At 51.0% G+C, this 18,627-nt stretch overlaps 1 protein-coding gene across 4 annotated transcripts in view; it reads right to left on the bottom strand.

Moving 5' to 3' along the window:
- Positions 1-18,627, bottom strand: part of DENND5A (DENN domain containing 5A) — a 341,747-nt gene that overhangs the window by 113,384 nt on the left and 209,736 nt on the right. For all 4 annotated transcript variants that reach the window (XM_086955975.1, XM_086955974.1, XM_086955976.1 and 1 more), the window contains one exon: positions 9,315-9,436. In XM_086955975.1, coding sequence (XP_086812101.1) covers positions 9,315-9,436 — 122 coding nt within the window. The remainder of the gene's footprint in view (positions 1-9,314; positions 9,437-18,627) is intronic.

Genomic DNA, 18,627 nt, shown 5'->3' with positions numbered 1-18,627 from the left:
GAAGTATAGGCCAGATTACACTTGTACAGATGGAACAGGTAACAGATGATGTTCTGAATAGAAGCGTCCAGCGGGTCAATGTTGTGGTTCGCACAATAAATGACAAACCGCTTCCATTTTGCCGCGTAGCAGGCTCTAGTAGTGGGCTTCCTCGCCTCCCGAATGATGTCCATGCAATTGGGAGGTAAGTTCAGGTAGCCAAACTCTAGGACTTCAGGAGCCAGATCGCCAGGTTGAGCTGTTGCGGATCTGGGTGCTGAATGTCGCCATGGCTCTGCGTCAGAAAGATGGGTGTGAGATGTAGCCTTTGATGCGGTACCACGGACAGTTCCAGAAACGTGGTGTACCATGGTTGACGAGCCCACGTTGGAGCAACTAGGATGAGAGTCATCGAGTGTTGCATGAGTTTGCGTGCCACCAGCGGTATCAGAGGTGCTGGGGGAAAAGCGTACGCAAATGTGCCTGACCAGTTCATCCATATCGCATTGCCCTGCGACAGTGGGTGTGGGAACCTGGCGGTGAAGCTTTGGCATTTTGCGTTCTCTTGCGTGGCGAACAGGTTTATCTCTGGATGACCCCACCTTTGGAAGTACGACTGGAGTACTGATGGATGTATCTCCCACTCGTGCATTTGGTGGCTGTGCCTGCTGAGCAGGTCCGCCATCTGATTGTCTTTGCCTGGGAGATACTCTGCCATGAGGAAGATGTTCCTCTGAATGGCCCACTTCCACATGCTCTGAGCCAGATGAGACAGCTGCGGAGAGTGTGTGCCTCCCTGCTTCTGAATGTAGTACATCGCCACCATGTTGTCCGTTCGAATCAACACAACTTTGTTGCATAGATGTACTTTGAAAGCCTTTAGTGCCATGAAGATCGCCATCAGTTCTAGAACATTGATGTGCATCTTCCCCTGTTGCTGCGTCCATAGTCCCTGCACAGTGTATTGGAGTACATGCGCTCCCCATCCCTGGAGAGAAGCGTCCGTCGTCAGGATAATCTGTGGCACAGGCTCCTGAAACGGTCGGCCCTTGCAAAGGTTTCGTGGATTCCACCAATGCAGAGAGTTGTATGCCCGACCGCTCACCAACACTAGGTCTTTCAACTGGTTGTGAGCCACTGACGTGCCAAGCACTCCTGAAGCGGACACATATGTAGTCTCGCGTGCGGGACAATGGAGATGCAGGAGGCCATCATGCCTATCAACTGCATGAACACTCTTGCTGGAAGCGAGTGTTGAGGTCTGAATTTTTGGATCAGCGATTGAATGCTGTCGACTCTCACTGAATTTGGCTGTGCTGTGGCCGCCAGAGTGTCTATGGTCGCACCCAGATACTGCCGTATGTGGGCGGGCTGGAGATGGGATTTTGGGTAATTCAGTGAGAACCCCAGATCGTGCAGAAGGTGAATGGTGTGGGACACGTGGCCGGCGCACTGCTGGGCCGACTTCGCCTGAATGAGCCAGTCGTCCAGATAGGGGTAGACGTGGATGTTTTGACGTCTGAGATGCGCCGCCACCGTCGCCAGGCACTTTGTGAAAACCCTGGGTGCCGTGGTGACCCCAAAAGGCAAAACCTTGAATTGGTAGTGCTGGTTTTGGATGGTGAACCTGAGGTATTTTCTGTGTGAAGGATGTAGCGGAATGTGGAAGTACGCATCCTTCAGGTCCAGAGTTGCTAGGAAGTCCCCCTGTTGAAGCAGTGGGAGAACTTGCTGCAGTGTGAGCATGTGGAAATGCTCTGATAGGATGTAAAAGTTGAGGGGCCTGAGATCCAGGATGGGCCTGAGGGATCCGTCCTTCTTTGGAATCAGAAAGTACAGGGAGTAAACTCCTGCACCTCTTTCCTGCAAGGGCACTTTTGCCCCTTTCTGCAGCATGACTGTGACTTCCTGCTGCAACAAGTGCAAGTGCTCGCCGGACATAGGACGGTGCCTTGGGGGTATGTTGGGTGGAGTGGATGTGAGCTCCAGACAATAACCGAATTGTACAAGTTTTCTGACCCACCTGTCCGTGGTGATGGACTTCCACACGGGCAGGAACTGCTGGAGTCTCCCCCCGACCGGTGTTGCGTGGTCGGGGGGCAGTGACAAGGCGTCACTGTTTGTTGACGGTGGAGGACCTGGAGCTGTTGTTGCCACATCCTCTGCCCTTGGCGTTGTTGCCGTGGTATCCACCTCGACTCTTGTTGGTATAAGTAGTCTGGGTGTTGCTTTTGTAGAACTGTGCTGACTGCGAAAGTTGCCCCTTGAGTTGCCTCTAGTATTGGAGCGACGAAAGGACCCACTCCGAAACTGCTGGGACTGCAAGGCACCCATAGATTTTGCAGTGTTGGTGTCCATTTTCATCTTCTCAAGGGTGGTGTCAACCTCAGGGCCAAACAGGTGATCTGGGTTGACTGTTTGGTTCAAGATGGTGGTTTGAATGTCTGGCTTGAACCCAGATATCCTCAGCCATGCATGTCTACGAAGCATAACGCTAGTGTTAACTGTGCGTGCAGCGGTGTCAGCCACGTCCAGAGCGCACTTTATGGAAGCGTTGGAGATTAGCTTCCCCTCCTGTATTAACATTTCAGCCGCTTCTTTATATTGATCGGGCAAATGTTGCAAAAGGGTCTCTAGAGTATCATAGTGTGCCCTGTCATAACGCGCCAGGAGCGCCTGCGTGTTGGAGATGCGCCATATGTTGGCTGCCTGCGCTGCCACCCTCTTCCCCGAAGCCTCAAAGACTTTTGATTCCTTGTCTGGGGGAGGAGCATCACCCATAGTCTGCGAGTTGGCTCTTTTCCGGGCATTGGAGACAACCAGGGAGTCCAGAGGCAACTGTCCCTTAATATAAGTTGGATCTGTGGGCGCTGCTTTGTATTTTTTGTCGATTCTTTGGTTGATGACCCTCGCCCTGGTGGGTTCTTTGAAGACCTCAGCCGCGTGCTTTAAAACACCCTTCAGCATTGGCAGAGTTTTTACAGTCTTTTCAGAGACAGAAAAGGTGTCAAATAGGAAGTCGACGTCCACAGGGTCAGCATGCAGCTCGAAGTTGTGATTGGCCGCTGCCCGCTCAATGAGGGCATTGAAAGCTGCAGAGTCCTCAGTGAGGGAAGTTTTGGCTGAGAAAAGCTGAGGGTCCTGTCCAGAATGCGGGTCCCCAGGATCGCCACCAGCAGAACAGGGCTCAGTGACCTCCTCTGGGTCTGTGTAGATGGGATAGCTGTACTCATCTTCGTCATCACCCTCACCAGCGTCAACATTGGAATGAGTGGGCGAGAGTTCGTGACCCTGTGGCGAAATGGGCTCCACCAAGGCAGGAGCACCAGCAGAGTCCATCTTTCGTTTGAGTGGAATTTTGTACGACTCCAATTGGGGCTCAGGGGTGATTTTCCTCTTCAGGAGGGAAAGTCTGCCAGTTTCGGCGTCGATGAAATGCTCCTGACGCTCCTCCACTGCAAGTTGTCGATGCCGTGGGCCGAGGACCACCAACAACGGTTTCGGCGTCGAAGACACCTTTTCGGGCACGCCGGCCCCCGGTTTAGCAGTGAAAGCTTTCGGCGCCGTCTTAGGCGGCAAGGTGAAAAGGATCGGCGAGGGGGCCTTCGCCGGTTTCTCCAGAGGCTTGGGTGGCGCAGGGTCTTTCGGCTCGACTGCTGCGCCGCCGTCCCTAATTCGCTGTAGGGACTCCGTAACCTTTTTTGTGAATGCGGCGGATGAACACGCCGGTTCGACAGAGTCCATAGCGGCTGGTTTCGGAGCGGAGACCGACGATGTTGCCTTCGGAGTCGACGCACTCGGCGCAGCTTCCTTGGCCTTGTCGTGTGGAAGCGAGGCGTAGAGAGACTTCGGGTCGTCTGGCCGCTTCTTCGGCTCGGTAAGAGATTTCTTGGGGTCGTCGACCGTCTTTTTGTGATCGAGTCGACCCTTGCTGGCGTCGACCGTCTTCGGCGCCGATGCGGCTGCGTCCGACCCCTTAACCTTCCGCTTCGATGTAGTAGCCTTCGGGTCGGCCATTTTGACGTGGCTCTTTGGCTCGACGGCCATCTTCGATTTCTTCGGCGCCGAGGCCTCCGAAGTCTTCGATCCGACCAGTGCGATGCGCACTTTCGGTTTCGATATTTCTGGCGTCGAGACCGTAGGTTTCACTTTCGGTTTCTGTGTTACCGGGAGTGAATTCGGTACCAATGTCCGTGGCCGGGCCAGCAGGCGGAGCCGAGGAACTCATAACAAGGTCTCGGGTAAGGCCCGAGGGCGATCCCTCGACCTGGGCCTTATTAATTTGGACGGCCCCGGAGTCAGTTTGAGGAAGCTCCTCGTCCGAGCTATCCTCCACGGTGGCAAGGGCCCCGTCGTCGTCCCCTACCTCCTCGACGACTTCACCGAAATCCTCGGTCTCTGCGTCGTAGTCGTCCTCGACCTCTGACGCGGGGTTAGATTCCGTGATGTCCTGGATATCGTCGTCCTCGACTTCCCCAGCATCGAAAATGTCCGTAGGCGATGGTGCAGATTGCTGGGCCTCCAGGCGCGCAGCTCGACGGAGCTTGAGCGTTTTCTTGGTCCGGAACCTGGAACAGGCCATACACTTGGCCTCGTCGTGGTCCGGCGACAAGCACTTGTTGCACACCGGGTGGACGTCGATATGTGGGTACTTCGAGGCACACACCGGACATCGTTTGAATGGACTTCGTTCCATGATGGGTGGTTGAAGAGTCTGGAGCGTCGACTAGGCCCTTCCGCGCCGAAAGCACGCGGAAGAACAATCTCGGTTCGGAGCCGAGGAAGTTGCGAAGCCGAACGCAAGACAATACCGACGCAAGCCCTAAAGACCTTTTGGTCTCAAGCAAAGTAAAGTTAATTTCTATAGATTCCGACAAGAGGGAACCAAAGACATCCGAACCCAATGGCGGAAAAAAACAATCTGGGGATGGAGTCGATGCCCATGCGCACTGTAGTCCAGGGGAGGAGCCACCTATCTCGTGATACTTCGAAGACTCTTCCAGGACAACAATGTGCAATCATCCGGAACCAACACTAGGCGGCGATCTATGCACAGATATGAATTCAGCAGCCCACATGCCTCAAACCTATATCTTTTGATATAAAAACAATTAGCCTGGAGTTCAGTCTTTGAGTGTGTGAAACCTTTTGCTGAGTATGTACAACAAATGCTTTACACCGTCCTTGGGTACTGCCTTACTTCTCGACCAAGCTACCACTTTAGAGATTAAGGTCACACCTGGCTTTAACCTCTGTTATACCTCTGGAGTTTGTGGACTCCATACACACTGTACCTTATTCTGGTCCAGTATATATGGAGCCACTTTCTCACACCGGTGCTCTGCTCATAAGAGACCCAGCCTCACCAACACTGTACTTATATCTTGGTGCAGTGTAGCTTTAGTGTCTGATAATGCCTCGAGGATCTTAGCTAATTGTTGCTGTGTTGTTTCTTTAGATTGCCTTGGGCTTGCTCTCGCAAATCCTTTTCCGGTTCTGGAGCAATCTCCGCTGGCTTCATTCTGGTCTTGCCCATTTTTACCACCTAAAGTCAATACTTCTTAAGATACCGCTAGGGTCCCCTGGAGCTGTCCCCCTCAGGGGTACGCGCCTCTTGGCCTCAGGTATGTAGCGCGCTGTATTCTACTTTAGCCAGACGCACTCAGGGGGAAGGGGCTCAATAGGGGGCAGACACGGACTCTATATAGTATGGTGCATGCACAGTGTGGCCCCAAGGTCCCAAAAGTCAGGCCTTTCCCAGGTTGTAGCGCTTCCCACCAATGCAGCTCCTTTATTTCAAGCAAGATCGCCCAGCCTTTAGGCTTCCACAAAGTTCACCCAGTGTGGGGGCTCAGATTTTCCTCACCGGCTTCATGGATATCGCCGGGTCTCGACCCAGATTTGTGCGGGCCACCTCTTCCACGCACCAACTTCTCTGCTACACTGGGCCGTCTCTCAGCATCTCCGGTCCTCCCAGGCCGTGCAGTTTCAGGGGTACCACATTGGGATCTCCAAGTGCCTCTCCAGGGCCCTGTCTTCTGTGTCCTGCAGCCACAGGTCGTCTCCTGCGACTCCAGGGTCCGGAAAGTCTGGCAGGGAATTGCTCTGCTCTGCAGGGATCGCTCCACCCGCACTTCAGTAGGCCCAGCCATGCCCAACCACGCCCAACCAGGTTCCTCGAGCCCAAGGCCTGGACAGGTCACCACCAGTTTCCGCTCTTCCAAACCTCGGCCGGGTTCCAGCCGTCTGCACTCACTGCAGGGTCTGCAGCGCCACTTGTCCACACACTGCACTCTTCAGCCATTACGGGCTCAAGCGGGGCAGGCCCGTTCCCAGCAGGAACAACTCTCATCCACTGCAAATATCAAGCTCCCTCAGCAGGTGAGGGCCGGGCATGGCAGCTCCTCGCCAATCCCCCAACGTCACACTCGTCGCGATGATCCTCCAGGGCACAGGACCAGCTCCCATTCAGCTACCAGCTGGGGTCCGGGCATCCGCACATGCTGCAGGATTCGCAGCACACTGGTCACATCCGGTCTACGCACTGCACTCAGCGGCCTCTGCGGGCCCACGGCAAGAAGGCCCACTCCCAGCTGGGAAAGTTCTCCGCTGTTCCAAATATCACACTCCCTCAGCAGGGGAGGGTCACAGTTGAGGGCCGGGCAAGGCAGTCCTTCGGCCCAGCCCCCAGCCTTGCACTCATCGCAGTGATGTTCCAGGGCCCAGGCCCAGCTCCTGTTCGGCTTCTGGGGACTCAGGCCCAACGCAGCCTCATCTCCGCTTCAGCTCGAAGCCCGGTAAGATTCAGCAGCCCCCTACAGGATCAGCATGCACCTTTTTTAGAATGCCAGACTACTGGTTGCACTGATTACAGCCGCATAAATGACGGGCCGGTGCGGAGCTACCACCTCAAGTGTTCGCCATTGTTGGCTGCAAAGCCACGCCCCCTCCTCAGTGGATCACTACTTTAACGCGAATGTATGAAGTTACTACGCATACATTCACAATGCATGGCTTTACAAGGCAGTCATTACAACAAGTGCGTTGTTACCACGCAAGCCATTACATCGCAAGTCATAACAACGACATGCTGCACGCCCCCTAGAGCAAGTTATTGTTATGACTTGCAATGTAATGGCTTTCATGGTAACAATGGGGTCATAGTAACAACCACGTTGTAAAGCCATGTGTTGTGGGAAAAGCAGGCAGTAGAGTTGTAGAGTGGGCTTCTATAAAAGTGGTTATCCGGGGAGTGTGTATGGCGATGACAGTAGGTATACGCCAGACACTGGAGAGAGAAATGACACAATGCAAAAGAGCATTGGCTGCCCTAGAGTGGGCGCTGTCGACCACTCCGGAGGCTTTGAAGGAATGGGATAGAATGCTACACCAGGTGTGTGAACTGTGGGACCAAATGGGCAAACACGTCTGACTCTCTAGTCGCCAGAGATTATGTATGGAGGGTGAACAACAGACCTATGATTTGAATTTCGGCTGGGTGATACATAATTTACGTCCATCGATAAGAGTTCTGGAACATACTGAAATAATGCCTGATGGGCAAAATGGCCCTCATTAAAATAGCTGTACTGCCCAGGTGTCTATGCGTGCTGCAGGGAGCCAATCATTTATGAGCACGTTTGCGCTGCCGGAGCGTCACTTTTTTTTTGCAAAAGGGAATGGGATAGGGGTGATATGGATGTCCCGGACTTAAAGTTCTATCATTTGGCAGCACACCGCCAGCATGTGATCCAGTGGCTAGCTGGAGAGAATAATCAGGAGACGTTACTCCTGGCTGGCAGAGATGATGGCCATCAGCTGGGTGTGTTGCTGATGAGGGGCAGCGGTGTCCCGGACACACTCATCCACATGATCTGACCGTTATGTCGACTCTGGGAGAGGACAGTGCCACAGGTACTGCAACGGGCACCGTATGCCCAAAACCTACACTTGTGGAAAGTGCGACTGTTTTACCAAATAGCACTGTCTATGGCAATGGATAAGTAGAGGGAGGGTGGATGCATTATGCTCTCAAAATTATATCCAGGGGGTCGCTTCATCACTGCAAGATGTATTTCAGTTGTTTGGTCTTGGGCATGGCCAATTTTCTACAGTATGCTAAAATAGCGGCGACTGCTCGACAGTTGTGGCCATCATTCAGGGAGGTTCCTGAACTCACACAAACAATGGTTACTATACTCTCCCTGGCAGGGAGTCATAAGCCTTTTACACACATGTATAGCTCTTTGTATGCTGATCAATGGCTACCGCCGCTCTGAGGTGTGGAGACCTGGCAACGCACCAGCGATGATCCCATTACCCCTAAGGAGTAGCTTAAAATTCATGATGGTTTACATAAGGTTTTATAAACACATACTTTACACTGATACAAAATAACTATGTCCGCATAGCCTACCTCTCCCCTAGGCGACTGCACACTATTTATCCTGACAGGAATCCCAAATGTGCTAGATGTGGTTATACAGAGGCCGATTTCTTCCATGCTGTGTGGCACTGTTCGGTTACTGCGATTTATTGGATGGAGGTATAAGCCCTAATCAAGTCTGTCACGGGGTGGGAAGTCCCCTGCAAGCTTAAACAATGTTGCTGGGCCTACACCTGGAGAACATTAAAAAGAAACTGAGTACGCAGTTCACAGTTCTGAGACTTAGAGTGGGTAAGAGACGTATTGCGATCAGTTGGCTGAGTGCTAGACCCCCTACGATTTGGGACTGGAGAAAAGACCTTCTGGAGTGGGCAGGGGCATAGGAGGCGCATATGCGAATGGACAAGACGGGATGAAAGGGTGGCAGATGACTTGCTTTCCTGGGAAGTTATGGCGCAGGCAGTGGCGGCACTGTTGGAGGATACTACACCCAGTTACATGCATGCTGACCAGCATTCTGCAGATCAGTTCTCTAAATTGGTGGTGCCTGGCAGTGGATGGGGCCTGTAGATACAAATGTACCAATGACCACTCGGATCGGGTTACACAATGGATGACCTGTGGATGCATTGGGATGCTTTTCCTACATATGTTGACCAGTTTTTGTATGGAAGCATGGGTGGGGGAGAGTTAGGGGGGAGTCGCAATACTAGTATTGTTCAAATGCTTATTATATTATTGGTGAGCAATAATTGTTACTTCAACCTAATACCTGACAAGTTATACTGTACTATTATGACTGAAGTTGGAACAGAAGTAGGATATATTAAGTTGGTACTGTTTTATTCTGAAATACTGTATATGCAGTCATGCTAGTCAAAATGACAATAAAAAGAAATACAAAAAAAGAAGGAATCTATATTTTTTACACAAGGAATATAATACTTACAGATAGTTGTGAAAACATTTGTAAAGCAAAAGTAATCAACAGCATTAAATGACAGCAGGTGATAAAGGAATTGTTCTTTCTCATCATCACAGCGTAGGAAAGCATAACGCTTGTATAGTTTTCTGTTGAAAGAAAGTATTTGTTACACATGGTCGAACAGGTGTATACTTTATAAAAGTTAACAACATGTTGCTTTAATTAGGAAGTGCGGTTAAACTGGAAAATTGAACCAAAACCACCCACAAGGCCAACAAAACAATTAATGTAAGTACTTAGTCCAGTCATGGTATAGATGAAAACTGATCATTCTAAGTATATTCATCTCACTTCCGGGGCAGCTTCCTTGTGCTGGTCCTGGCAAAACTTAGACCCCTTGCTGAAGGAAAGTCGGAAATTTGGACTAATACAAGTCTGTACACTTTGGGACAAAGTAGAATTTGTTAAATGAAATGGTACAGGATATATTTGCAAGAAGGTGGAACTGTGTGGGGCGAGGGGGTAAAACCTCTGAGTGTGTGCGCTAATCAATTTTAGACCCCACGCCCCCCAATCTGGTTCCGAGGATTCTGATGAGGCTTGTACCTGTCCATATAGAAAATAGGCTTGTACCTGTCCATATGGAAAATTGGATTTTACCTGTCCCACTTGGGTATTTCTATATACCAAGGAAGCAAAAGATGGACGAATGCTGAACAAATCAAACATTCTCCCCCAATCAAGCGATCTGGGTTAAATACATCATTTTCTTGCTCACCGTACCACCCCAGTATAGACTCAGCCATGCAAATCAGTCCTGACCCTGCTCCTCATGGGAACAGTCCAGCCCGAGCTAGTGATGCTTTCTTACTAACTGTACTGCCATCAAAGCCAAAGAGTTTCCTATTTAAAGGATATTGCTTGCAGCTCATTTCATAATTGGTGCAATGTTTTGACAACGTAGACACTATACTCTGACTGGACAGCTAAATATAAAAACATTATTTTCATGTACTGCTTCACACGTCTATCTTTTGTAAGCGTTGTAAGAAACAGGTGTAATTGTTACCTTTTTTATTGTAGTACTTAATTTGCCAACCCTACAAGGATGTAAGATTAGTTTGGTCTTGTGAAGAATAAAACCCAAGACCTGCCAATCACATAAGATGTCAGTGGTAAGGGTTTAAGTCACACAGCCAACCTGCTGATGGACATTTTAACTATTGCACTCATCCCCTTCAACCTAAATAAAAATGCCTGCTATATTAAACAATAAATACAAATTATCCATGTAGGAAGCTGGCTCTTTATAAAGTACACCAAAAGGTATGCTGTGTAAAGAGTCCAGGTATCCCTTATGACTGGACTGCAGCTTGTTCTAGCAATCCCAAGGTGCTCTATCTAGGGGAATGTGGTCGAGCACCGGTAGGCTTATCACAGAAGTATTAGACATTTGTCGCACACACATAGTCAATAAATTATGCTCACACTCAAAAAGGAAATCCACACCAAAGATAAAATAATCATTATTTTATATATATTTTGAAACCAAGAACTTCGTAAAGAGGTAAGTACTTTTTTGTTATAGACTTTTTACAGTTTTGGCAATGTTAATCAACTGTGCATTTCTACACATAATGCTTTCTTATGGTAGAAAGAACATTCACTGCATACATATACTTGCATTACTTTTCCGTGGGACCCCTTTCACTCATGATGTCGTAGATGGATATATATATATATATATCGACATTGACAAATGTGTTTGCCGAAAAGCGTTTGTGTGCATGGAAGAGCCAATAAAATTGGATTATTTTGGATATATATATATATATATATATATACATATTCCACGTATTTATATGCAAAAAAGAAGGAGAGAACTCTGGGTAGTTCTCAAGTTTAGGTGGAAAGTAGCTCCTGTTAGAGCACTCGCGACACTCTAGATCTGCTCACCTCAAATGTCTGTTTTTCTATCAAAGTCTTTAAGCATAGAATTAGCACAGTGCCATCCACGCCGAGATAGAAAAGGACAAAGTCTTTTGCCATTTTCTACAGCAAAGTCTTTAAGCATAGGACTAGCACAGTGCTGTCCTTGCCGAGCTGTAAAATGACAAAAGCCATTTATAACTCCAGGCACAGTTTTGCAGCTTTATTTATTTATTTATTTATTTCTAGTATTTATAGAGCGCAACACTCATCCCATGGGATATCACGGCGCTGTAAGAAAAGGGGGACTACTGAAACTGTGTGGAAGGATTTAGTTTTTTGGAAAGAGGTGGGTTTTTAGTTTTTGCCGAAATTGAAGGAGGTTTGCAGTGTGTCTAAGATCTAAAGGTAGCTCGTTCCATCTTTTGGCCGCCAGGTGTGAAAAGGCTCGTCCACCTGTCCTTGCCCTGTAAATGCACTTGGATTTCGCCAGGGCTGAGTTGTTGGATCTTAGGTTTCTGTTAGGAATATAGAATTCGATTTTTCCTTGCAGGATTGTAGGGCCAGTTTTGTGGAGGGCTTTGTGCGCGTGACAGAGTAGTTTGAAGGTGGCTCGCTGACGCATTGGTAGCCAATGGACTTTTTTTAGGCATGCGGATGCCGAATCTCGTTTGCCTTTGTTGCAGACCAGTTTGGCTGCCTGGTTTTGTAGGACCTGTAGGCGGGAGAACAGTTGCTCGTTCATCCCTTCGAATAAGGCGTTGCCGTAATCCAGGCGGCTAACTAGGAGGGCCTGGGTGATTGTGCGTCGACAGTCCAATGGTATCCAAGAGAAGATTTTGGCCAGGAGTTTCAGGATTGCAAATCCTTTGCCCCAGAGTATGCGTACGTGGTCTTTCATGGACAGTGCGTCATCCATCATGATGCCAAGGTTTCTAACGGAAAAACTGTACACAATCGGAATAAATACGTTCAGGAAGGAAAAAGGATAGTTCAAAGGTAGTTTCTTCTTTAGCACAAAAGTCTTTAGTATCAAGCAAATCTTCTTCTTGGAAACACAGTTCTTAGCAACAGGGTAACCCACACTGGAGTTACACAACGTCGAGGCAAAGATAATCCACAGGTGTGGCGTCGACCGCGAGGAGCGCTACGTCGGGCCTGGAGTCACACGGACCCCCAACAACACAGTACCTTAGGAAAATGAAGCACACGATGATCCACGGCGTCGAGCGATCCGGCGTCGCGTCTTCGGTGTCGATCAGGCCTCAGCAGGCGTCGTCGATGATGCAGTTGCACAGAGTGAGCAGTGCTCACGGCGTCGAAGGGGCCCACAGGTGATGCGATCAGCAGCGGTGCAGACACGAGGTCCTCTGGAGCTAGAGCCGTACTCCCACTCACTGGCGTTGCTGCTGGCGTCGGTCGGGCCCAGCGTCCGGTCGTCGTGATTGCTGGTTCTTTTAGCGGTGCTGGATTCACACTTCCAGCAAAATAGCACTTTAAGCAGATGAAGTCCTTTAGCCCTGTGACTTCAGCAGGAGACTGGCACTCTTCCAGTCCTTGGAGATTTTCTTAGCAAGCGTGAGAGTACACACAGTTCCTCTCTCCTGGTTCCTTGGTAAAAATAAAGAAGCACTGCAGGATTCCCCCAACAACAGCACACTGGCAGAAGGGGTAGGCAGTCCTTAGATCAGCAGGCCTCTTGTCCTTGGTTACAGGGTTCCTTGTCAGAAGTGATCTGATTTCCTAGTCCAGGGGTCCTTCTCTTATACCCCTTTTCGTCTTTGATCCCTTCGTCTATGCCGGGGATTTCCCAACATCCTGGGTCTGTGGTGGGTGGAGCTAGGCAGTAGCACCTGGCCTATTCATTGAGCCGGGAAGAGTCCTCAGACGCCCCGCAGGAGGTGGAGCCAGCATTGATACTGGCAGGAGCAGAGCTATCGCCCTCCTGGCAGGAGGTGGGGCTAGGATCGTCCATGGTAGGCACAGAGCCATCAGTCGCTTAGCAGGAGGTGGAGCCAGCATTGTATCAGGCAAGGCAGGCTATCAACAACTACTCTCCCCCTACTCTCAACGTAAATGTCCCACTCATCCCATACTGACTCATCCAGACCGGTGGAGCCACCCAGCTCCTGTCACACACACGCAAGACCAGCAGAAACCAGATATGGTTAGGCAAGAAAATAGACACTTTCTAAAAGTGCTATTTTCGAACCCAGAGTCCAAAAACCATCCACACCAACGGACGCGTAATTGAACCCCGAGTTCAGGGATACCAAACTCGACATTGCACCGTGCTCTCCGAGCCAGCTAGGATCATAGCATTAATAATCCCGGCGGCCCATTCTAAGCAATGGAGAGCTGGCTACCTCGCAATAGTGAAGCACGAAGATGGCGGTACTTCACTATTAGGACAGGCCAACTTGGTCAGGCGTGTCCTACCTTACGCTTACAATGCACCCGGCCCGCGGGCCTACCATAGGGGTGACTAACATGAAGTTAAGGGAAGGTTGGAGGGGCTGGCAAGTAGATATACTTGCGCAGCCTGCGTGACAGTACAAGACTGCACGTGGGTCTCGCAATGACCGACCCGTAGACATTCTTTTACGAAGCCGCTCCTGTGGGTGGCACAACACGTGCTGCAAGCCCACGAGCGGCATTTGTATTTACAAGCCCCGGCACTCCTGGTGCACTAGACTAGGGACTGGCAGTAAACCAAATAAGCCAAACATGGATACAATAGACACATCAATTTAACATCGGGAGCACTTGCGCTATGGCACTGATCAGCAGTGACACGGCGCCCAAAGCATATACCAGCAAAACATCGTAAAACAGTAGAGGCAAACAGAAAAAATGGAGGAGAGACTCAAGCCAATGATGTCAGGTCTAACACGTGTCCCCTCCAGCTGAAATGTGGGGAGAACTACCCTTAACCTAGGGAGTCCTCATCACTAAGGCGGAAAAATCTGGACAGACCATCAGCATTGGCGTGATCTGTACCAGGGCGGTGTTCCACCGTAAAGTCCATCCCCTGTAGAGAAATGGACCACATCAACAGTTTCGGATTCTCACCCCTCATTTGCATCAACCATCTGAGGGGCCTGTGGTCTGTCTGAACCCGGAAGTGAGTCCCAAACAGGTAGGGTCTTAGCGTCTTCAGCGCCCAGACCACAGCAAATGCTTCTCTCTCTATCGCACTCCACCTTGTTTCCCTGGGAAGTAACCTCCTACTGATGAAGGCTACAGGCAAGCCTCGGCCCTCTTCATTCACCTGAGCTAGAACAGCCCCCACGCCATGCTCTGAAGCGTCCGTCTGAACAATGAATTCTTTCGAAAAGTCGGGTGCTTGGAGTATAGGTGCTGTGCACATTGCAGTTTTCAGGGTGTCAAAGGCCGTTTGACAGGCATCAGTCCAGATCACGTTTCGTGGCTGCTTCCTGGAAGTCAGCGAAGTCAAGGGGTGCACAATGTTGCCGTAATCCTTGACAAACCTCCTGTAGTAACCCGTGAGTCCTAAGAAGGCTCTCACCTGCGTTTGGGTTTTGGGCGGCGCCCAAGCCAGGATGGTATCAATCTTGGGTTGCAGGGGGGCAACCTTACCGCTCCCTACTTGGTGCCCCAAGTACACCACAGAACCCTGCCCAATCTGGCACTTACTGGCTTTGATTGTGAGGCCTGCTCCGCGCAGGGCCAACAACACTTCCTGGAGGTGGCGCAAGTGTTCCTCCCAGCTGGCGCTGAACACTGCGATGTCGTCCAGGTAGGCGGCACTGAAATCCTCCAGTCCAGCCAAGACCTGGTTGACCAACCTCTGGAAGGTGGCAGGGGCATTCTTCATCCCAAAGGGCATCACCCGGAACTGGTATAGCCCATCTGGTGTGGAGAATGCTGACCTCTCCTTTGCCCCATCGGTCAAGGCGATCTGCCAGTACCCAGACGTTAAATCAAACGTACTAAGGTATCGGGCAGCCCCCAACCGATCGATGAGCTCATCAGCTCTGGGGATGGGGTGCGCGTCAGTCTTCGTGACCGAATTGAGCCCTCGGTAGTCCACGCAGAACCGGAGTTCCGGTGAAGCACCAGGCGCTGCAGCCTTCGGGACCAAGACCACTGGGCTGGCCCAAGGACTGCTAGAGGACTCAATCACCCCTAACGCGAACATCTTGGAGACCTCCTCCTTAATGTACGCTCTGACCTTGTCAGTCACCCTGTAAGCCTTGTGCTTTACAGGAGGGCTGTCTCCGGTGTCAACGTCATGGACACACCAATGCGTGACACCCGGAACCAAGGAAAACAGATCTGGGAATTGTCCCAACAGTTGGCGACAATCCTGTTTCTGCTCAAGGGTCAGTGTGTCAGAGAGGACCACACCATCCACCGACCCATCTTGCTCTTTAGCACACAGGAGGTCAGGAAGAGGCTCACTCTCCTCCTCCGTTCCATCATCTGTAGCTAGGAGCATGCCCACTTCGGACCTTTCTAAGTGGGGCTTCAAGCGGTTGATATGCAGGACCCGCAAGGGGTTCCTGGGAGATTTCAAGTCCACCAGGTAGGTGACATCGCTCTTCTTCTCCACAACCTTAAACGGTCCAGTCCACCTGTCCTTGAGCGCACAAGGTTCCACAGGGGACATGACCCACACTTCCTGACCAGGCTGAAGCTCTACCAGAGTGGCATTCCGGTCGTACCAACGCTTCATCTCCTCCTGGCTGGCCTCCAGATTTGCCTGAGCAAGTTCTCTGAAGCGCCGAGTCTGGTTCCAAAAGGCCAGCATGTAGCTGTATACATCCTGGGGAGGTTTCCTGGGAGATTGCTCCCAGCCTTCTTTGACCAGACTCAAAGGTCCTCTTACCGGGTGACCGTATAAGAGCTCAAAGGGGCTGAACCCTAGAGACTTCTGCGGCACCTCACGGTAAGCAAACAAAAGGCATGGCAAGAGGACGTCCCATTTCCGCCTCATTGGTTCTTCAAGACCCATAATCATGCCTTTCAGGGTCCGGTTGAATCTCTCAACCAGCCCATTTCCTTGAGGGTGGTAAGGAGTGGTGAACTTGTAGGTTACCCCACACTCCTTCCATAGAGACTTCATATAGTTCGAAATGAAGTTGGTGCCTCGGTCGGACACCACCTCTCTGGGGAACCCCATCCGGGAGAAAACACCCATCAGTGCCCGTCCCACCACGGGGGCCGTCACTGTTCTGAGAGGGATGGCTTCCGGGTACCTCGTGGCATGGTCCACCAAGACCAGGATGAACCTGTTGCCCAGGGCTGTCTTGGGGTCCAGGGGCCCAACAATGTCAATACCCACCCGGTCAAAGGGGGTGCTGACCACTGGAAAAGGTTGGAGGGGAGCCTTCTGCTTCCTTCCGCTTTTCCCACTTGCCTGGCAAGTGCGACAAGTCTTGCAATGGATGTCTACATCCCTACGCATCTGAGGCCAATAAAAATGGGTGACAAGCCTGTCATAGGTCTTGTCCTGCCCCAGATGTCCAGCTAACGGTACGTCATGAGCCAAACCCAGTAGGAAGGCTCTGAAGCGCTGGGGTACCACCAGCACACGGGCTGACCCAGGCTCAGCAGCCTTAGGCTCGCTATACAGGAGGTCGTTCTCCCAGTACACAAAATGTGACCCTGACTGATCACCTGATGATTGGGCTGAGGCCTGCTGCCTCATGCCCACAAGAGAAAGGCACACCTTCTGTTCCGCACAGAATTCCTCCCTGGAGGGACCACCATCCTGCTGCCAGTGGGTCAGCTCGGGCAGATCTCCCAGTTCGGCAATTTGTTCCCCTGTGGGCTCCAGGGCATCCCCCTCGGGGTCTACCTCCTCCTGGACCACGGGAACTACGGGGGCCGGTTTCCCGCGCCTCCTGCCTCTTCTCTTCACAGCTGGGTCCTGGGCCATCCTTTCAGGCTCCGGGACCCCATCAACACCCTTACTCGCTGTCATCGAACGAGTGGTTGCACACACCCACTCTGGCACACCCAACATTTTCAAGTGCGCCGCTCTCTCCACCTTAGCCCAAGGGGAGTCTTCTAAATCATTGCCCAGGAGACAATCGACAGGCATGGCGGGCCTCACAGCAACCTGAAGAGTACCTGAAACTCCCCCCCATTCAAAGGAAACCTGAGCTACCTCACACTCTTTCTGGGAGTTGTCGGCAGCTATCACGGGGTAGAATGCGTGGGGAACCACCTGCTCTTTGGACACTAAGTGACACCTGACAGCTGTCACATTCGCTCCGGTGTCTCTGAGAGCTTCCACTCTATGGCCATTAATGGTCACCCACTGCCTATATTTACTAGTGTTACTAGGCAGAGGGGGTGGAGGGACCATTTGCATGTCTCCTAGCGAGACCAGGGACATCTCTGCGGGACCCCTCCCATCATGGACAACCATCTTCTCCCCTCCCAGGGCTACACTCGCCAACTGACGGGGGGGGTGCACGCGGCGGTGCATTCGAATCCTTTTTGGGACACTGGGGGTCATAAAACCGGTGTCCCACCTGCCCACAACCGTAGCAGGTTAGGGGGCCCCTATGAACAGGTTTACCCGTCGGGGCCCCTGGCTTCTTCTCAGGGGGAGGCTGGGAACCTTTCCCTTGGTTCCCTTGGGGATTACTTTGGGGCCCTTTCTGAGACTCCTTCTGTTTTCCCTTGTCCCCCCCACTCTTCTGCTGGGGACCCTGCCCACCTTTGGCTGAGTCTCCCACTGGACCCTTGTGGACCCTGGTACTGACCCAGCGGTCCGCCTCCTCAGCAAGTTTTCTAGGGTTAGATATCTTGCTATCAATCAGGTGCTGGCGCAGCTCTGGAAAACAGTTATTAGACAAGTGCTCCCAAGCAAACAAATCATAAAGAGCTTCATAACTTTCCACTTTGCTGCCCTTTACCCAACCATCCATGGCTCTGCAAAAATAAGACACATATTCAACCCACGTCGTACCAGGCAACTTCTTACATTCTCTAAAAGCTTGTCTGTACTTCTCGGGGGTTAAGCCATATCGCGACATTAAAGCATCTTTCATATGAGCATACGACATCCTATCCGCAACAGGCATGTCTAACAGGGTATCTCTTCCCTCATTCACAAAGCGACCCCACAACCCCGCTCCCCAATTCTTCTCAGGGACCTGGTGGGCCAACAATGCTAACTCATATGCTTTAAACCATTGACCAATATCTTCATTCTTATTGTAATCTTTGATCACATCTTTCGGGAAGTAAAACTTATTTTCTGCAGGCTCGGATGGAATGCTGCCACCAGAGGGATTCAACTCTAACTTTTTAGCTTGGATATCCAGTTCCCTCAACCTGGCTTCACGCTCCAAAGCTAACTTCTCTCGTTCAAACTCCAACTTTTTGATCTCTAAATCAGCTTCCCTTCTACCTCTTGCATTTTCTAACT

Source organism: Lissotriton vulgaris, chromosome 2_1 (assembly GCF_964263255.1).
Source record: "Lissotriton vulgaris chromosome 2_1, aLisVul1.2, whole genome shotgun sequence".
NCBI lineage: Eukaryota > Metazoa > Chordata > Amphibia > Caudata > Salamandridae > Lissotriton > Lissotriton vulgaris.
Note: the sequence above shows the minus strand (reverse complement) of the source record. Positions and strands in the feature narration are given on the sequence as shown.